The sequence below is a fragment of the Rhinoraja longicauda genome, chromosome 6 (genome assembly GCF_053455715.1).
Source record: "Rhinoraja longicauda isolate Sanriku21f chromosome 6, sRhiLon1.1, whole genome shotgun sequence".
Classification (NCBI taxonomy): Eukaryota; Metazoa; Chordata; class Chondrichthyes; order Rajiformes; family Arhynchobatidae; genus Rhinoraja; species Rhinoraja longicauda.
In genome coordinates, this window is record NC_135958.1 from 76,189,417 (window position 1) to 76,211,442 (window position 22,026).

The window sequence follows — 22,026 nt, forward strand, 5'->3', positions numbered from 1 at the left end:
ATAAAAGAAGTCTGGAAGAAGTTATTAGGCATCTATGGACATACGATACGATAGAACTATATTTATCCCTGGAGGGAAATTGATTTGCCAACGGTCATAAAACACAAGATACATGAAACATGAAATTAAAGTGACGAGTGGAAAGGATTGGGGATGTGCAAAGATTGGGTGGGGGAGCTAGTCTACCCTACAAAGAAGGGGGAAGAGCTGTACAGTTTGGTAGCCACAGGGAGGAAGGATCTCCTGTGGCGTTCTGTACCGCATCTTGGTGGAACCAGTCTGTTGCTGAAGGTGCACCTCAGGTTGACCAGTGTGTCACGGAGGGGGTGAGCTGTATTGTCCAAGATGTTCCGCAGTTTGAGGAGAATCCTCCCCTCCAAGACCACCTCCCATGAATTCATCTGTAGAGTAGCTTGGTATCATGATCTTCATGGACAATGTGGGCCAAAGGGCTTGTTCCTGTGCCATACTGTCCTAGAAATGTTCTGTGTTCTATCTACCTAATTTTCTGGATGGTGATTGGGTTGAAAAGTGGGAATGTGCATTATGTGCACCAGAGGTGGAGATGGAGCAGATTACTAAAGGGGAGCTGTTAAAACTACCTGTGCTTTGCTGATCTGGTAGTGTCTGATGCTACAGAATGCAATTGAAATGGAAAGTATTCTGTTACTCAGTGAAAATGCTCTTCAGGTAGAAATAAAGGATAAAAGTTGGTTAACTGGGCAAAGTTGAGTGAGTTGGTTAGCTCTTGGGAAGGTCTTTTTTAAAACTGAGTCCTCGCTACTAAACTTTCTATATTCATTGATTTCAACTAAAAAAATATCAGCTGTGCTCTCTATGAACAATGAAAGTAATAAGAAAGATTAATAGTTTCAGTTTAGTTTAATTTATTGTCACGTGTACCGAAGTACATTGAAAAGCTTTTTTTGCGTGCGGACTAGTCAGCAGAAAGACAATACATGATCGCAGTCAATCCATTTACAGTGTAAAGGATTGGGGATGAGGGGATGATAAGGGAATAACGTTTAGTGCAAGGTAAAGCCAGCAAAGTCCGATCAAGGATAGTCCGAGGTATCATAGACTGATCTGTCTGAAGAAGGGTCTTGACCCGAAATGTCACCCATTCCTTCTCTCCAAAGATGCTGCCTGACCCGCTGAGTTACTCCAGCATTTTGTGATACCTTTGATTTGTACCAGCATCTGCAGTTATTTTCCTACACAAGGATAGTCTGAGGGTCACCAAAGAGGTAGATAGTAGTTCAGCACTGTTTCTGGTTGTGGTAGGATGATACAGTTGCCTGATAACAGCTGGGAAGCAACTGTTTTGTAAACTTGATGATATGAGTGTTTGTTTCTGTGGAGATAATCTAATATTGTTTTGTGTCATGGGTTCTTTTGGAATGGAAGATCTCCCCATAAGTGGCATTTTCAAACTGGCTGTGGAACCTTTCATTGCAGGTTTGTTCCCACTTCCTGCTATGAAGCAGCTTTCAACTCATTCAGTAGCAGGGTATCAATTGTTTTGGTTGTTCAATTATGCTACCAGTATTGTAAAACAATACTTAGTACTTAGTCTCACATATATGTCTCAAGCATTGCATTAGTTATTTTCCCTTTCTACATTAGTTGCTTTTTGTTTTCCCATAGACCGTTCGTATGGTACGAGACATCTGTCACCATTTGATGATGCGGTTGATCAAAATCCTGTTGTCCGTTCCATTGTTCTTAAACTGCTGTTGAAATACAGGTACAATCTATTGATTGGTATTAGTATTACTAACGGTTTGTTGTAAAATTAGAAAAAGTTATGAAAAAGGAGCGGTATTAGATGTGAATATTGAACTTCCATTCCAATTATTTCACTACAACTAAAGAATTAAATGATGGCATGAAGTCAACATGAGAATTGTGATTTCGTTTTTAAAAAGTTGCAATCAGTTTTTTAATTTCATGTATATTTTTGGTACCTGGTAAACTCCAAGTAAATTAGATGGGGGAAATCTCACGACACGGTTTTTTTTTTCAAAAGAAAATCAAGTGCTGTTTACCACCAATATTGCATTGCTTTAATTTAAGAAATAGTGTTTGTTGTTTCTTAATTACAGTAGTGGCCTGTTTTTTCCTTTCTGTAATCAGCATCAGATTAACAAATGTTAAGATTATGCTTTTTGTATAAATTACCAGAGAGAGGAAATCCGTTCTGTTTAATCATATTTCTCGGTGCAGCCTAACTGGTCAGGATATTTCCTACTTCAATCGAGGAGGAATTAAAATGTCAAACATCTGGTTCCAAGGCATTTTTTTTGTTACAGTCTCGTGGTCTTGTTTTATTTGTTTTCATAGATTTCACGAATTTCTTAGGTTTGCTTCTTCTGATACATTGGTTTCCTAAAAGTTTAAGTTGTTCCAGACAAAATCCAAAATGAGTTGGAGGTGATTTGTTTTTGGATTCATCAGCGGCTTGAATGAGATTATTTCTTTATTTAACATCAACATTCTTTGATTTGTGGTCATTCTCATGATGGGTGTCTTTATTTTATATTTATTATTGGTATGATGATTTTAAACTTTGCTTGATGATTTTTGTAATGATTTTGTAATACTTATTATTCTGAGGAATAGGATTTACATATATTTGGAAATATGGTGGTTGATTAGTCAAGTCAAGTCAAGTCAATTTTATTTGTATAGCACATTTAAAAACAACCCACGTTGACCAAAGTGCTGTACATCTGATTAGGTACTAAGGAAAAAATGAAACATACAGTAGCACACAAACATAACAGCACATACAAAACAGTTCACAGCGCCTCCTCAATGGGCCTCAAACGCTAGGGAGTAGAAATAGGTTTTGAGCTTGGACTTAAAGGAGTCGATGGAGGGGGCAGTTCTGATGGGGAGAGGGATGCTGTTCCACAGTCTAGGAGCTGCAACCGCAAGCCTAGACCGCGGGATAGTGAGTAGCCCCAAGTCGGCCGACCTGAGGGACCTGGAGTTAGAGAGGTGGGTTAGAAGATTTTTGATGTGGGGGGGGGGGATTAGGGATAGTCAGCAAAGCTATGTCCTTGGCAGATCATGTATCACAAATTTGAATTGAGTTTTTAGAAGATGTAACCAAGAATGTCAATGAGGGCAGGGCAATAGATGCACTTCAGCAAGGCCTTTGATAAGATTCCGTGTGGTAGGCTACGCTGGAAAATTAGATCACATTGGATCCAGGGAGAGCTAGCTAATTGAATGCACAATTGGCTGGATAGTAGGAAACAGAAATTGATGTGAGAGGTGTTTGAACTGAGGCCTGTGACTTATGATGTACCACTTGTCAGTACTGGGCCCGTTGTTATTTGTCATCTCTGTCAATGATTTGGTTGAGAATATACAAAGTATGGTTAATACGTTTGCAGATGTCACTAAAATAGGTGATGTTGTAGACAATGAAGAACATTATCAAGAATTATAGCGGGATCTTGATCAGTTAGGTAAGTGGGCCGAGGAATAACAAATTGAGCTTAAGTTAGATAAATGCAAGATGTTGTATTTTGTTGAAGTTAAACTGGGATTTTCACAGTAAATGGTAGGGCAATGGGGAGTAGAACAGAGGGACCAAGAAGTACATGTACATAATTCCCTGAAAGTGGCACCAGAGGTAGATAGAGTGTTGAAGAATACTCTGGTTTTTGTCAGTGAGTGGATTGAGTATAGACGTTGGGATATTATGTTGCAACCGTTCAAGACAATGGTGAGGCTGCACTTGGTATATTGTGCACTTGGTATATTGTGCTCAGTTTTGGACAACTTGCTCTAGGAAATATACCATTAAACTGGAAAGAGTGCAGAGAAGTTTTTTGAGGATGCGCTGCCAGGTCTCAAGGGGCTGTTATAGGGAGCAGTTGGACCAGCTAGGTCTTTACGCCTTGGAGCCTAGGAGACTGAGGGGTGATCTTATAAGAGTATAAACATTTGAGGGGTATAGATAGGGTGAATGCACACAGTTTTTTCCAAGGGTTGGGGAAATCGAGAATTAGACGGCATAGGTTTAAGGTGAGAAAGGAAAAATTTAATAGGAACCTGAGGGGCAGCTTTTTCATACAGTGGTGGTATGTCTATTGAATGAGCTGCTAGAGAAAGTAGTTGAGGCAAGTGTAATAACAACATTTAAAAGACATTTGGACAGGTACATGGTGAGGAAAGGTTTACAGGGATATGGGTCAAACATAGGCAAATGGGAAAAGCTTAAATTGACCCTCGATCAGCAGAGACGAGTTGGACTAAAAGGCTTGATTCGTTCTCTAGGACTGTGACTCTATAAATTCCCGTTTTCAATATTTAATTAATTTAAAAAAATGTTTATCTTTCAGTTTTGATGACATTAAAAGTTACCTCCAGGATTATCTATCTGCAGTTCAAAACACAAAAATATTTCAAGAAAGCGAAACTGAACTATTTGCATTGTTTCTGAATTGTTTGGAGGTATGTTTATCCAGAATCATTGCTAGACGTCTTGATTTGATGACATTATAATACAGCATAAGTTCACACAGTTTCTGGAGTAGAGACGGTGACATTTTCTGGTTTGCTATGTGAAATGATTGATAGCTGCCAATATTTTCTTGATGTCATGATGCATGGTTGATGTTATTGATGTTTTCCTCACACAATAGCTCCCTGTTTGCACAATACACAATCATTGATTGCACGTTATCCCACAATATTCCACAGGTTGCTCATCGGAACATTCTTGAATAAAAACTGGCAGATGAACTTTGATTTTTATTATTAGCGGTTACTGTTCATGAAAAACACAAAATAATTTATAATCAGTAAAATAATTAAATTCAAGTAAAATAACTTTTAAAAACTATCTGGTGAGTTGATTTTGTGCTGCTGCTATTTTGACAATTACTTGTTCCTTTGTTACTGAAACCCTAACAGATCCTTGTTTATAAACTGACATAGATTTGTGATTGTGGTTTGTACACTTACAAATGTCATAAACACTGAGCAACTTGAGAGATATTGTGCAATATTGTTGTATTGTGTGAGGAATAACTTCAATAACATTATCCAAAAGCATCAATCAAGAATCATGACATCAAGCAACCTTGGCAGCTATCACCTTAAAGAATCGTCTTATATACCAAACCAGAAAATAAAACTCAAAGTCTATATCCAGAAATTGGAATTCTCTGATCAAAATGATGGTGGAGGCCAGATGATTATATATATTTAAGGTACAGATTAACATTTGTAAGATTGAGAAATGAAGGGTTATGGGCAACTGGCACAGAAAAGGAATTGAGGCCGGGATAGGTCATCCATGATCACATTGAATGGCGGTGCAGGCATGTGGGACCAGGTGGTCTACTTCTGCTCTTTATTTTTCTTGTTTTCATGTGTACCATTCTAATATCGCTGCTTTTAGTAACACCTCTGAGTGCTGAATGTTGCACTTTCAGGGGTATTATTTAGGTATTATTTCTGTGCCATAACCTAAACAGTTATATTCAAACATTTGTACATCAAAGAAAATCTATGTTACTCTTTCATCCATTCTTTCTTCAGTTCTTACTCAGAAAGAATATAGGATACATTCACTTTCTGTAATGTATATATGTAATTAATAAGCCATTTTACTCCATATTTAGGATTCTATTTACGAAAAATCTCAGTGGTGTACAGTGCAAGAAAAAATTGCTCATCTCGCCCAAGAGGGAGAATTCCTTCTGAAGTACATTCAACATAAGAAGAAACAGATGATAATAGAAAGGCTACAGATAATTGCCAGAATTCGCCTCTGTTTTGACACTGCTTCCCAGCTACTTTGTGAACCGGATGACACACTTGGTAATACTGGATTCTATCTTTATTCAATTAGTTTGAGAAGAGCATGATCACTTTGCATCCAACTAGATTGGCGAACAAAGAAGTATTTAAAATTTGGTGATCTACATTCCCAAGAACATTTCCTCTCTGCAGATTTACATATACAATATGTGGAATATTTTCAGCTCTGGTCTTTGATTTGATATCATTTAACTGAGCAATACCCAATAATAGTTGTAGGGGCTAGAAAGAGGACACTTAATTTTATTCTAGCCGTTACTCATTTCATTCAGGAAAAGGTCAGTTCTAACTGTAACGATTGCAATGATAAACAATCTGTTCATATAGAAGAGAAAGTGTGCGAAATTCACAACAGGTCAGTCCGCCTCTGTGGAAATGGAAAATTTGCTTCGTACGGATACTACCGGAACTGAGTATTTTCAGTTTTTTTTTCCTCAGATTTATACAGATAGAATGAAACTCTTGCAACACCATTACCACACACACAATACATAAAAGCATAAATTAAACATAAATCACAGGTAAATTCTCCAACAGTGATAAGAAAAGGAAAATAACTGCTCTTGAACATAGTGATGGGGACTCCAGGCTTCTGTGCCTTCTGTTCAGTCATAGCAGTATAGCCCGGAGGTGGTGATCTTTATGATAAATATTATCCTCGAGGAAATGCCTCGTGTAGATGTTGCGCCTGTGATGGACGGGGCTGAGTCCACAACTCGCTACAGCCTCGTGTGTTATGTGCATTTGAATTGCTACACCAGGCCATCAATAAACCAATCAGGAAGCTTCCTATAGTGCATCTTTAGAAGTTTGTCAAAGTATTCAGTGAAACGCTGAATCTCCTTATACTTTTATGAAAGTTGAGGCACAGCCTTCGTGATTACATGTATGTGCTGAGCTCAGGACAGGTCATCAGAGATGTTATCACCCAGTAATTTGAGCTGCTAACTCTTTCCACTGCCAACGCACCAATCAAAACTGACATGTGTATCTGATGCATAACAACGCCAATTTCTATCTATCAACATCTTTAATTAACAATAGAAGTAATTGGTAAGCATGAATGTATTCTTAATTTGGGGGTATATGGGCCATGTTAAACTTTAATTTTTACTGACTTGTATTTCCAGCTCAGGATTCAAAATATGCACGTGCAAAAGAAACTTTCCTGGATTGCCTTAAGAGTGTGATTCTCAAACAAGGAAATGATTGGTTCAAGATTTATCTTGTGCGAAAGTTGTGTAGTCAAAATGGAATAGAGTTCGTCCAGGAGCTCATAATGAACGACCAATTTTCATGGATCTTTCCCAAGGAAGTTTTACAAAAGGTACAAATATTAAACTGTTTATTATTGACCCGTGGTTGGTTTGGTTATGATTAGTTGCTTTTGTCATCTTTGTTTCAGTTGAAATTGTTTCTAATGCCAGAAAGGTTGAGTAAAATTAGAAAAACATTTTTATAATTTAAAATGTTGCTCTTGCTTATACATTGTAGCCCATTGTACTCCACTTTTAGGATTCTACTCATGAAATATCCTGTGATGATCATTGCAAGAAAGAAATATTTATCTAGCCCATGAGGGGGTATTCCCACAGATGTACATTCAACATAAACAGGCTACAATAGAAACTTAATATTTGTAAAGTGCATCCATACATCATACCACTTCCATGAGCTCCTTTGTGGTTTAATTATTTTGCATCAGCTCAGCATTCTGGAGTGGTTTGCATAAGAAAAGATGCTATTGCTATACAGAAAATACATCATTTTATTTAGGTATATATGAAATTTAGCTAGGAAAATTGATTTTCAGAAAACATCCAGACATTAATCATTTCAACAGATTCTACAAAAACACTTCTTTAACATAATAGATCTAATAACATATAAGATTATTAAGGGGTTGGACACATTAGAGGCAGGAAACATGTTCCCAATGTTGGGGGAGTCCAGAACCAGGAGCCACAGTTTAAGAATAAGGGGTAGGCCATTTAGAACGGAGATGAGGAAAACCTTTTTCGGTCAGAGAGTTGTAAATCTGTGGAATTCACTGCCTCAGAAGGCAGTGGAGGCCAAGTCTCTGAATGCATTCAAGAGAGAACTAGATAGAGCTCTTAAGGATAGCAGCGTCAGGGGGTATGGGGAGAAGGCAGGAACGGGGTACTGATTGAGAATGATCAGCCATGATCACATTGAATGGTGGTGCTGGCTCGAAGGGCCGAATGGCCTACTCCTGCACCTATTGTCTATAATAACAGCACATCTGGTGTCAATTGTTCGATTTGAAATGCTTTGGACTAGGAGGCGAGGGAAGTTTAAAACGGCATGATTTCTTATTATAACATAGAATGAGACAATTGAGGCCATTGAGTTCATTCCAGCTCCCAACACAGCAGCCTCATTCCCATTCTTATTTCCGTGTAGCCCTTCAATTTATTCTTTCCCCCATGTCCCTCAAGACTTCTTTGAATCTTTTGCCCTTACTAACACTAAGGCATATTATGTAGAGATGATAAATGGCTCAGAGTGATATAGATAATGTTGCCTCTTTGAAGAGGTTCTGGGCAACCCTTAATTCTCATGGAAATATTTCCAGTAACATTCACAGGCCTTTGAATGGGAGGTATAAAAATGGAGAAAAAGTAATGGATAATGAAGAAATATTGCAAAATCTCCCCAAAATTACCTTGCTTTATCTCTTTTTGGTTTACAGAGAGAGTGTTCTGGACAAATTGATCGTTACGTTGCATGTGGCAAAAATTATCAAACGTTTCGTGATGCAGTATTCAAATCCTTTGTTTTCAGTGAGCCTAAAAGTATTGAAGAAGCTAAAAAGGTATGAGACAAAATAGCTAAAAGTAAGTCAGCCTTGAAGCCAGAATATATTTGCATTCAATTGAAGTGAACTAGCCTAATGCAAATTTGGAGTTCAACACTGGTGAAGACTAACCTTTAATGAATCATTTCATATGTGTGCATATTCCCTAGGTAGTTTGCAGATGATACAAACATGAATGGGAAAGTAACTGAGGAAGAACCAATGAAAGGGATGCTGATAGTTAAATGTGAACAAAAAGATCTAATACAATATAATGAGATCGCAATATTAGTAATATGGCAAAATATGGTATTATTTAAGAGTGATTTGTGATTAGAGAGCTCAGGGTGTCCTCGTAAATTATGGGAAGTTGTCATTTAGTAATTTAAAAAAAAGAAATGTTAGCTTTTGTTGCAAGAGGGTGGAGTATAAGAATAAGGAAGTCTTGCTGCATGGTGTGAGCACACATGAGCTAGTGTATTTAGTTTTGGACTCAGTTAAGAAATCATATACATGCCATAGAGGTGTGCAGCAAAGTTTCTTTAGATGGATTCCTAGTTACAAAGATGTATTATGAGAAATATGCCCATAGACTGGAAATTACAAGTGGAGGGATTACCGCATTGAAGCATCAGATTCGGAAATGGCATGAAGGGGTGGATATTTGGACAGTGTATCTTTTGGTGGTGGAAGGTGGATCTAGAAGGAGGGAGAACAGTGTCAGGATTAAGGATTTGCCTTTTAAAATTGATCGGGCCCAAAGACCTGTGGATCAGAGTAATTAATATATTCAATGCTGAGGTAGATTTTTGGATTACAAGGGAATTGAGAGTAATGGGAATCAGACAGGAAAGCTTGATTCGAGATCAAGGACCAGATTAGCCTAAAACAGCCAAGAATTGAAGAAGAGTCAAGGGACTGAATATCGTTCTCCTATTTGTTATGTTCCTATATTTGGAAGGATAGGCTGGACAATAGAATTTTCATAGTTATTTCTGGAGTATGTGTGTTTGGTTGTTCTGCTTTAAAGTAATCTTAAACAAAATTATTTTACATTAGGTTTGCAAATGCTCTTCCAAAGAGAAAGGTGTTCATATGACCCTCGCAATATTCCGGGAATTCACTATTCTGTACGCATCAAGCAAACCAAGTGACCATCCACAGAAAGACGTAAGTCTGGATAATGAGTGGAATGGAAATTAAGTAGCTTGAACACAATGTTGCTGATTTTTCTGCTTGTAAATTTTTATGTTTAAAGAGCATGAGTGATAGGGAATGTTTTATAGAACATAGAATAGTGTAGCATAAGAACAGGCCCTTTCCACAATGTACCGCACATAAGCAATATCCCTCTATTCCCTGCATATCCAAAAGGATTTGCTTTTTAAAATTGACTAGATTGGCGTGGACCCGTTGGGTCCAAATCTTTCCTGCGGGCCTCTTCTGGCAATCCACCCCTAACTGACGATCTAGCGGGGCCCAGCAACCCTCCCCCAACTGGAGATCCTGTGGACCCAGCAAGCCTCCCCCAACTGATGATCCGTGGTCCCATTGCTGGGCAGGGAGTGTCCCCCGTAAGCGGGCGAGGGGGGACAGGGAAGAGGAGAGGGAGCCACTCACCTCGGCCCCGTGCCGCCAACGCTGCAGCCAGAGTGAGCCGTGGACACGAAGCCTCTCCAGCATGTCCTTTAAACTTTGTCCCTCTCACCTTAAAGCTATCTCATCTAGTATTGGATTTTTCCATCCTGAGAAAAAGGTTTTGACTGTCTGCCCTATCTATGCCTCTCTTAATTTTATATACTTCTATCAGGTCTTCCCGCACGTCTAGCATTCCAGAGAAAACAATCCAAGTCTGTCCAGCCTCTCTGTAGCTAATATCACCTAAGATAGACATAAAATGCTGGAGTAACTCAGCAGGACAGGCAGTATCTCTGGAGAGAAGGAATGGGTGACATTTTGGGTTGAGACCCTTCTTCAGGCCACCTAATCCAGGCATCATTCTGGTAAACTGCCTCTGCACCCTTTCCAATGCCCCCATATCCTTCCTGTAATGGGACGACCAGACCTGCACACAGTACTCCAAATACAGCCTAACCAAAGATCTATAAAGTTGCATCATGACTTCCTGACTGTTATAGTCAATGCCCTGACGTATGAAAGCAAGCAGAGCATATACTGCTTTACTTCTCTATCTACTTGTATTGCCACATTCAGGGAGTTACTGACTTGGACCCGAAGATCCCTCTGTACATCAATGCTGTTCAGGGTCATGCCATTAATTGTATATTTTCCCCTTCCATTTGGCCTCCCAAAGAGCACACCACATTTGCTCAGATTAAACTCCCATCTGCCATTTCTCTGCCCATTTCTACAGTTTACCTTTTCTCCTGCTGTAAACTTTGACTTTCTCACAGCCTTCATCACAGTCCGCAACCCCAACAATCTTGGTGTCAGCTGCAAATTTACCAACCAGCCCATCTATGTTTAGGTCCAAATCATTTATATATATCACGAACGGCAGTGGTCTGTGATATATTATTAAAGTGAATTTGGAAAAGAGCGGCATCATCATAGGTTGGGAAAACTTTATATCATGCATTTTCTCCACTCATTATAACTATCAAACAGTCCAAGGTCCAGTATAGCATGATCGGATACAGAGCGGATTCCCCTAATCTTCAAAGTGCAATTCGGCAAATTGTTCGGCACAGATGAATTGGGCTGTATTATTGGGCGTTTGAGCTGTATAGTTCTGTGACTTCATCACTCTTTATGACAGTAGTTCAAAGCATTGAACTGATGAAGAAGCCACCTTTCAATTTACGCTGAAGTCTGGCAGTTTTGGCAATGTTACTTGAGGGCAAAATACTAGAAGGCTTAGCTTTAAGGTGAGAGAGGCAAAGTTTAAAGATGATGGCAAGTGTTTTACACAAAGGATGGTGAGTGCCTGAAATGTGGTGGATGAAGCAATTACGTTAGTGGCCTACAAAAGGGTTGGATAGGCATATGGATATGTACGGAATGGAGGGATATGGGTTATATGAAGGTAGAGAAGTGATGGTCTTGGCAACCTTAATGTGCACTGTCTTTTTATCCGAGTATATATTTTTTGTGATTGTTCAGCTCTGCACAACTGGCTCCAATAGAATCGTTACAAAATGTATTTGTTATCGATCTTTCAGCCCTCAGTTTTATGCTGGATTTAACCCCACATCTGTAAAGACAGTATTCTAAACACACAAAAGTTAGCAGAGTTTGAACCCTGGCAAAAAGAACCCTAGTATATAATTTATTTGAAAAGCTGCAGTGAAAACAGGGACATGTTTGGAAGGACTGCTTCCAGTTTTTATTCTGTATTCCAGATTCTAAAGCTTCAAATTCTGATATGATTGACGAATTTGTGCAGTATTCTTATCTATGTTGCTCAATAGACCCACCCTCTAGTGATGTAAATTATATCTGAAAATGAAATGTTTCATGTTCAAGAACAAGAAAGCAGATTATTAATCTGAATGGTGTCAGATTAGGAAAAGGGGAGGTGCAATGAGACCTGGGCATCCCAGTACATCGGTCACTGAAAGTAAGCATGCAGGTACAGCAGGCAGTGGAGAAAGCAAATGGCTTGTTCGGCTTCATAGCGCGAGGATTTGAGTTTAGGAGCAAGGATGTCGTACTGTAGTTGTGCAGGGCCCTGGTGAGACCATACCTGGAGTATTGTGTGCAGATTTGATCTCCTAATTTGAGGAAGAACATTCTTGCTATTGAGGGAGTGCAGCGTGGGTTCACCAGGTTAATTCCCGGGATGGCAGAACTGACATGTGATGAAAGAATGGATCGACAAGGCTTATCTTCACTGGAATTTAGAAGGATAAGAGGGGGATCTTATAGAAACATATAAAATTCTTAAGGGATTGGATAGGCTAGATGCAAGAAAAATGTTCCCGATGTTGGAGAGTCCAAAAATAGGGGTCACAGTTTAAGAATAAGGGTTAGGCCATTTCGGACTGAGATGAGAAAAAACTTTTTCACCCAGAGAGATGTGAATCTGTGGAATTCTCTGCCACAGAAGGCAGTGGAGGCCAATTCACTGGATGTTTTCAAGAGAGAGTTAAATATAGCTCTTAGGGCTAATGGAATCAAGAGATATGGGGAGAAAGCAGGAACGGGGTACTGATTTTGGATGATCAGCCATGATCATATTGAATGGCAGTGCTGGCTCGAAGGGCAAAATGGCCTACTCCTGCATCTATTTTCTATGTTATCAGTGGATTTAGTGGAAAGTATGAATTTTCCAAAATGCACTGCAGCCATCCAGAAAGGCTTCAGCAGCACATCCTCAAAGCCACGATGTATACCACCTGAATAGACAGGAGCACATTGGGAACACCATCATCTGCAAGACTCTGCTACCGGCACACCAGTTTATAAATGTATCTTTTATTCTTTCATCATCTCTGCAGCTAAATTCAACAACTTACCATTGAATCATGCCTTCGCTTTCCACTGACTGGTTAGCACGCAACAAAAACTTTTCGCCATACCTCGGTACACGTGAAAATAAACTAAACTCAACTGTTGGAGTATCTTCACATTGTTTAGTGGTTCAAAAAGATCACTCACCTTTGTTCTCTCAAGACCACATGCCAGTGACTACTAGTCTTTTTAAAATACTGGACAAGTGAATATTTAAACATTTTCTTTTACAATCGGTGTGTTTTTAGAGTTATTACACTCCCACGGTTATTTGGAAATCTTCTGAAATACGCCCAGTTCTAGCTTATCCATATCTTGGCAGAAGTTACCTGATTTTTTATTCATGGAATAATATTTGGAAAAGAGTGGCTTTAGCAGGGGGGGAGCTAATATAGTTTTAGTTTATATTCTTGTCAATTAGAATTTTATAACACTGCATAACTGGTTACTTCTTTCCTTTTAAGTATGTTTTTTAATCAACATTGATTTTAATGCTAAAAATTACATTGGAGGCACAAGAAGCTGCAGATGCTGAATCGTAAAGTACTGAAATTACAATAGTAAGCATACTTCAGTTCAATCAGGAACTCTAGATTCCTGGATATATAAAAATGTCACTGCAATCTTCATTCTTTAGGATTTTGATTCTTTAACATTTTATTCTGTTCCATAGTTCGGCTTCCCAAGTGAATTTCATTGCTTATGTTTTTTCAGCAATGTGATGTTATTGCGAAGTACATTGAGGAAGAAAATCTTTTTCACTCTCCCATGTGTAAGAAGTTTGCCATCAGATTACTCAAGAATGACATTCCTGGACTTGAGATTAATCCAGGGTTAAATAGCCAGGAGAGGACAATTATCGAGATAATCATTCATGCAGCAGCTGTCATCTTGTTCAGTGAGAAAAATAGCATCCTGACTCCACTGCAGGATCTATCTTTCCAACCTGCTCTTATGGTGGTATGTTATTTGCTTATATCTTAAACATTTCAACAAGTGAACATTTTCAGTCTTTTTCTCCTGCTTGCCATGTTAAAAGTGAAAATAACTTGCAATATCTGGACTTTTTGACAAAATGCAAATTGTTCTTTCAATTGTAAAAACTGCTGAAAATAAACTCTTGAATATCAAGAGTATAAATGAAAACATTTCTTCATGTATGAGAAAAACATTACAGCAAAATGAACTTACCCTTTTGTCAAATATACATTTAGAATACGTTCCTACCCACAATGCCTGAAGATATAACCATTGAAGCTAGAGGATGGGCTGCTTTACAGAATCTTGTATGGTATCGTAAGTAAAAAAAATAGCCTTTTTGAGTGCATTTATCCATTTGAAAAATGTTCAATGTAATCATTGACAAATATATTTGTTTTTCTTGCCAGAATGCCCAAATGGACATCCTTGCCTTGTAGGAGAGGTAAATTAATATGCTCTATTTATTCTTATTTCTTTATAAACTGTCAAATATTTTCAATGCTTTAAATGCAAAGTGTGGTGTTGCATTTCTGGTTTCTAATTCTAGTGTGGTCAACCTGTGGAAACAGCCTATTGTCTTGAATGCAAAGCTCTAGTTGGAGGACGTGATCACATAGGTGTTCCTGGATTTACTTCAGCTGCTAAGTAAGAACATTTTCATTCTGGTCAGAAAAGAGTACTCTTGCATAAATCTAATCAAACTGTTACATACAAGCAATGCTTCTATCAAATGGATACTTGGAACCATTTAACATTTCTAAAATTAGCTTGTTTTTTTTAACCCAGTGAGGAAGATTATAACCTCTGATATTGGGTTTCGTTTATCAAATACCAAGTCATGCTCAAGCGTCCAGAAATATAAAATTAATATAATTGTGATAGGCATAGTTGAAGTCATATGTAATTATTAGGTAGTTATTTATATGCAAATTTGTAAATATGTTTAAGAGACTAACTTCTCCCATAAACTTTCTCACGATTTCCAAACTGTACAGTAGATGCAAGACTGGAAATGTTATTACGTAGGATAATATTTTCTCTCACGGTGTGAAAAATTTCATGGGAAAGCTGATTGTTATGTGGTAACTGTAACTATGTTATCTCAAAGCAATTTTTCAAGACTCTTATTGCAGACCTCCCAAAACCTGCAGCCACAACAAGCAGAAAGGCAGCAGGTGCATTCAAATGCCACCATTATTTGCAAGTTCCCTCCAAGAAAGCACACTAAGAAACGATTTAGCTGTTCTTTCATCTTCATAATCTCTATTGTGCCTCTATTTAAGAAGGGCTGCAAAGAAAAGTCTGAGAAGTATAGAACAAGAAGCCAAAGATCAGTGGTAGAAATGTTTCTGGAGAGGATATTGAGGGATAAGCTATAGGGCCATTCTTTGGAAAGTGAACCAAAATGACCAGGCGTCATCACATAAAGTAATACATTAAAACATTCTTATATATTAATCTGATTCATTACTATTTTCCTACCTACAGAACTATAATGCATGTCTGTTAAAGATACCTTTTTAAAATTCACAGAGTTTGTAAGATAAAACTGAGATGAAAAAATGGGCAATAAATGCTAGTCTTCCAATGATGAATACATTTCATAAATAGTTTTTTTTAAGAAAAGGTGGACTGATTATTTTCCTAATTAATACAAAGTAGTCTTTTCAGTCAAAAACTTTCCTTCAACTAACTTGTTGACACACATGTTAGGTGTGGATGCCAAATTTGGGGATTCTAAGCCAGTGGTGGGAAGGAGTTGCTGATTCCAGCTCTTTGGATCAGCTGACAATGGGATTTGTTCAATTAAAAGATACATGACTGCACAGTATCCAATCTAACATGACTTTTATACATTTCTAATCTTTATGAAGGATGTATTAAAGCTAATTTATCTGATATTTAGGATGGACAGAACACAAACGGGACACATCTTAGGTGATCCCAGCAAAAGAGAAACAATCGTTGCTCCTGACAGACAAATGTCCTTGGTGTCATTTTTACTTGTGCGTCTGATGACACATGTGGCTATGTTTATAGGAACGATGGATGATGTCAAGGTATTTCATTTATAAGGATTTGGTATTAGTAATCATGCAAATCAGTTAAATGCATATGTTTCTTGACAAAATCTATTTTTTACACCGTTGTTAGTATTTTGTATAGACACTGGTGTGCTGGTTTTTGAAAAACCCTGCTTAAACATCAAAGTTGTATATTCTGTACTCTGGATCTATTTTTCTTGACCTGTTTTACTTGAGTTTGACTTGATTGTGTTTTTGTATAGTATTATCTGATTTAATTGGGTACCATGCAAAACAAAGCTTTTCACTATAGCACGTGACAATACACATGATAATAATAAACCTCATGTTGACAATAAATAGAACAAACTTAAAGAAACGTTGAAGTAAATCAGAAATTGGTGACTGTTTTAATAAATGCCTACAAATTTTATAAAGGGGAGTAATATCTGGCACAGTCAGGAGATCCATAGCTTTGCTAGCCTTGGAAAAGTTGATTTAGGAGTACGAGATGATTCATGTTTCCTGGTTGATGTTTCACTCGTTTTTAATTAAATATTTGCACATAGCTTTTCCAGTTAATGGTGCTGGATATTTTCTGATTGTAAAATATGATTAAAACTAAGAGCAGGTTGTTTCAGCATTGAAAGATTGCAAGAGATCCCATGTTTGACATCAGGATACATTAATAAATATAGATAAATGTAATTATGTACATTCTGCCCTTTCATCAAACATTTACACATAAATTGAGAGAGAGCTGGATAGAGCTCTTAAGGATAGCGGAGTGAGGGGGTATGGGGAGAAGGCAGGAACGGGGTACTGATTGAAAGTGATCAGCCATGATCGCATTGAATGGCGGTGCTGGCTCGAAGGGCTGAATGGCCTACTCCTGTACCTATTGTCTATAGAAGAGAAACTGTACCATATTTGTGGCCCCTTGGCATTGCTGCTTGGTTCCATGACAAACCTAACAGTAGATAAAATTAAGCCTGAGGTAATATCATGTTTTACCATATAATGGATATTGCAAGTTATTCCATCTTCAGAATAAAGATTTTCATATGGTACAGTTTCTCTTCTGGTCACAATGAAGTGTAAATAATAGAATAATTAACTAAATAAGGCTAATGTACTGGATCTGGTATCGTACTCGAATTATCATAGATTTGTTAGATATAAATACCCACTTGTCTCAAAAAGAGTGACTATTTTGCAGTTAGTTTGGGATTTTCTTTCAATATGGCACAATACCAATGTGCACAAATGTGAGTAGATTGCAAAAGTTTTAAAACATTGTACATCCTTAACTTGCACTCAAATTGCAAAATTATCTTAATATGTAAATTATCTTTATAATTTTTTGTTCTACATTCTTTTTCATAGTCAATAGAACAAATTATACAACCACAAGTTCAAAATCCAAGGGACTTTCTCTGGTGTCATATCAAAAAAGACATAGAACAGCTCAGGAATTCACTGGCAAAGACTATTGATGAAACTACCATAGTTGTTCATCTCTTTCTCAGCCAACTCATTAATCAAAAGGAGCGTAAGTATCTGTGTTTAAATAAATGAGAAAAATAAGGTCAACAAGTACTAAGTAGAAGAACATATGTATTTTTATTTCTGTCACTAAAATTCTCCATCTACTTTTTAAAATATTATATTTCTAGTCCCTACATTACCAGGAAACCTGTCCACCAAGGCACAAAGGAAAAATTGGGAGAACTTTATTTCAAAAGAGGTGATAACTCCTGCAGTGGTGGTGAGATCTCATTTATTTCTGTTTTATTTATTAAAATAATATTTAAAATACATGCCTCTGGAAGAATACACAATACAATTTTTATTTTTAAGTTAAGTATTGCAACTATATTTTAGAATTCTGACTAACCTGAATATGCAAACCCTCTGCTCAGCAGTAGATTTTAAAAAGAGCAAATTCAAGTAGTTATTCAACTTCATTTGTTGACTTCAAACTTCAGATCAGAAAAGCCCAGCATATAATCACTTTTATTGATGGAGTATGCCATGGAAACAGGCGCTTTAGCCCAACTAGTCCATGCCAACCAAGACGCCAATCTGAGCCAGACATATTTGCCGATATTTAGCCAATATCCCTCTAAATCTTTTCTATCCATTCACCTATCCAAATGTCTTAAATGTTGTTATTGAACCTGCCCCGACCATTTCCTCTGGCAACTCATTCCACATACCCATTAGCCTCTGTGTAAAATAGTTGCCCTCAGGTCCCTTTGACCCCTTTTACCTTAAACCTCTGCACTATGGTTTCAGCTGATACAACTAATTCCCATTAATGTTTCTTTATATCTTTACACACTGGGTTACCTTAAGGTATGTTGCCTGGACCTAATGAGCACAAAGCAGAACACTTTTCTAAGGATGGTATTCCATTATGTGATTGAAACAATACACTTCTTTAACCTTCCAAGATTATGTAGTGATAAGCTTGCCAGCAGTCATGAATGCTGTTTCCCTCTCATCTACACAAATGACATGCCACATCATAGGATATTGTAATTTGATTCCAAGTTGCAACTTTTAAAAATTATATTGGTTAATCGGTATATCCAAAATTATTAGAACTCAGTTAAAAAGGGAAATGTGTACATTAAGAGATGCCCTTTATCTAACAACAAAAAATCTATAGGAAAAACTCTTGTTTAGCTTGCAACCCAACATATAAACATTGAATTCTCCAATTTTAGGAAACACCATTCCCCCCCCCCCCTATTTTCTCACTCCCGCCCTTTCCTGTACCCCATCCCCATGAACTGTGGTGAATATCGTTTCTCTCACAACCCAGCCCCACTTTCCCTTGTCCCCTCCTCCTGTCTTCTTCCACCTATATCCCTCCCTCTGTCTTTACATTTCACTCTCCTTATCTGACACCCTCTTGCCCCTTTTCATCTCTCGTCTTTGTCCACCCATCTGCCAATCAAACACTTCTCATCTGTACCAACCTATCACTTGCTAGGCTTTGTCCTACCCACCTCTTTTCCAGCTTTCTCCCCCCTACCGCAATCAGTCTGAAGAAGGGTCCAACCCGAAACTTCATCTATCCACATCCCCCAAAGATGCTGCCTGACCTGCTGAGTTACTCCAGCACACTGTGCACCTGCATTTGTTTGTGTATCTCTCATTTAAAAATATATATTCTGCTTGCACTTGCAAATATGCCAGTTCAGTTTAATACTGTGGTGCTTTCAGAGCATTGGTAATAACAAATTAAGATAATGCTGTGGTGATGAAGTAGATCAAGCTGAAATGTGGAAATGGAAACTGACACACAAGATTGAATGAAATTTTAAGCTTGCTCAGGAACAACACAGGAAATATATTTTTGTTTGCATCTTGAAAAATAGATTTAACAGGGGTTTCTCTTTATAATGTAAAAATTAATATTAATAGATTTTCCATGCAAGCAAAATAAAGCATTTTAATTTTTCAAAAATGTCTTCTAATAATTTTTTTTTTTTGCTCAACAATAATCAACATTTTATCTGCAAATATTTTGAAGATTTATCTTAATGTCAGAGCGATGAAGGAGTCGTGTAAGAAAATAAACATGACACTATTTAAAATTAACTCATTGGTGCAGTAGAGTATTACCAGAATGCTGCCTGCATTAGGGGGCATTAACTGCAAGGAAAGGTTAGACAAATTTCCAGCGTTTTCTTTAGAATGCAGGAGGTTAATAGAAAACTTAATAAAAGTACATAAAATTAAGAAGGGCATCGCGACTATCAGAACCCTTTTCCCGGGATGGAAATGTCAGAGACTAGAGGGCAAAGCTTTAAAAGGGGCAAAATTTAAGAGATGCACAGAGAATGTTTTTTATACAAAGGGTGTTGGGTGCCTGAAATACACATTGTGAGTCGAAGGGCCTGTTCTGTGGTGTACTTTTCTATCTTCTAAGTTCTATTGGCCATAAAGCACTTTAGAATCCCTGAAAACATGAAAGAAACCATGTAACTGAACATTCCTTTTATTTTGTTCTATTTTCATTTCTATTTACTATTGGAAATATTTTTTTAAACAGTACATGAAAATTTGCATAAATGTACCTTTGAAGTGTGATTATTTTAATTACAGTATCATCAATTTACCTGTGAACATTTGTTTTAACAGAATCTGGACAGGAAGCTTGTGGATATTAACAGCCAGATAAGTCAAGATAAAAGAAGTGGTTCAGATTCTATTGTCAAAATTGTGTACAGTGACCCCCAAACATTCCTTACATTACCCAAAGGGGATACCTTGCATTGCTCTTCTATATGGGCTTGTAGAAAGAGAATTTCTCCTGAACATTTGAGACATATAATGGAGAATAAGGAAGAGAAAGAAAATGTGCCAATCCTGCAGACATTCCTACAAAAGGTATGAATTGTTTTTTGATCTATATTCCAGTGAAATATTGTTTCTTGTATGTAAAGAGATAGTAGCTCCACATCTCTCTCACCTCGGTCATCCTACCTTTCACCCACACCATCCCTCTCACCTCCCCTCTCTCTTTTGCTCCCCCTCTTTTGTTCCCCCTCTCTCTTTCGCTCTCCCTCTCCCATTTGCTCCCTCTCTCTCTATTTCTTGCAACTATTTCTTGCATGTAAAAGGAATGAACTCTAACTTGGTGATGGTCTTCCTTAATATTTCAATAAACTCTCAATGATCTGATATGTAGGAAGTACAGTTGAGGCTGGTGAAGTACCTGCCAGAATTACTGGCGCTTCAGAATGACTTGACGAAACTATTTCAGAATACAACAGAGGTACCTAAGCAATCCGCTTCTGATTTTCTTCAAACCATCAACTCTGGTAATTACCTTTTACAGCATGGGATCAGATTAGATTTTTTTTGTTGGGTGGGAGAAACATTTGATGTTAATCCCACTTTTGCTTTGATGTCTTTAGAACCAGTAAAGAGTACATTTACATCCCAAATCTCATGCTTTATCTCTGTGTGGAACCAGCTCCGAACGTTCCTCATTACTAATGGTAAGCATTACTTGTTATTAACTTCAAAACCTAATCAAAAATGTTTTTTAAATTTCCTGTATCACCAGATATATTACATGATTGCTAAATTCTCGATTAGGAAGTAAATAATCCTATATAGGTGAGACCAACATTTACCTACTGCTCCGTCTGTTGCATTTGTTGTCCTCGATATGGCCTCCTGTACATGGATGAGACCAAATGCGAATTAAGTGATCAATATGCTGAGCACCTGCACTCTGTCCGCCATAACTATCTAGAGCTCCCATTTGCAAGCCACTTTAATTCCCTTCCCTATTCCCCATTGACCTGTCTGACCTGAACTTCCACTGCCAGTGTGAAACCAAGAGCAAACTATAAAAACTTATTCCTCCAGGGCAGTCTAAAGCCCTTCAGCATGAACATTTAAATTCTCCAATTTCAGGTAACCCGCACCACTGTCTCTTTCTTGTTCCATCTGATCCACCAAAGTCCTCTCACACACATCCTTTCTTCTACCAACTGCCCAGCCCTCTGTCACCCAGTTTCTTTCCTTTCCTCCACCCATTCCATCTATCCATCACCCACAGACCTCCTGCTGGATCTCATATCCGCCCGACACCTTTCTCTTGTATGGGCCTGCTCTTCATCATCCTTATTGGATTCCATAATTTGCAATACTTTGTTGTCTCCATGATCATCTCCCAGCCTCTCTATATTTCTCTCCCCAACATGATTCCATCTACTAATCAACTTCCTCACATGGATCCATTTGTGACATGCCAACTCTTGCCACATCCTAGCCCTCGTCTCTTTATACTGGCTACCTCCCCTCAGTCCCAAAACATCCACTGTCTATTTTCGTCCACACTCTGGCATCTGCAGTCTC

At 37.9% G+C, this 22,026-nt stretch overlaps 1 protein-coding gene across 4 annotated transcripts in view; it reads left to right on the top strand.

Annotated features, from left to right (window-relative positions):
• The window catches only part of LOC144594611 (E3 ubiquitin-protein ligase rnf213-alpha-like), a 116,795-nt gene that overhangs the window by 83,414 nt on the left and 11,355 nt on the right, over nt 1-22,026 (top strand). For all 4 annotated transcript variants that reach the window (XM_078401370.1, XM_078401373.1, XM_078401372.1 and 1 more), the window contains exons 44-59: nt 1,648-1,747; nt 4,359-4,470; nt 5,646-5,844; nt 6,975-7,171; nt 8,558-8,680; nt 9,722-9,832; nt 13,850-14,095; nt 14,350-14,431; nt 14,524-14,558; nt 14,664-14,761; nt 16,023-16,176; nt 17,527-17,692; nt 17,817-17,908; nt 20,296-20,544; nt 20,846-20,978; nt 21,075-21,158. In XM_078401370.1, coding sequence (XP_078257496.1) covers nt 1,648-1,747; nt 4,359-4,470; nt 5,646-5,844; nt 6,975-7,171; nt 8,558-8,680; nt 9,722-9,832; nt 13,850-14,095; nt 14,350-14,431; nt 14,524-14,558; nt 14,664-14,761; nt 16,023-16,176; nt 17,527-17,692; nt 17,817-17,908; nt 20,296-20,544; nt 20,846-20,978; nt 21,075-21,158 — 2,181 coding nt within the window. The remainder of the gene's footprint in view (nt 1-1,647; nt 1,748-4,358; nt 4,471-5,645; nt 5,845-6,974; nt 7,172-8,557; nt 8,681-9,721; nt 9,833-13,849; nt 14,096-14,349; nt 14,432-14,523; nt 14,559-14,663; nt 14,762-16,022; nt 16,177-17,526; nt 17,693-17,816; nt 17,909-20,295; nt 20,545-20,845; nt 20,979-21,074; nt 21,159-22,026) is intronic.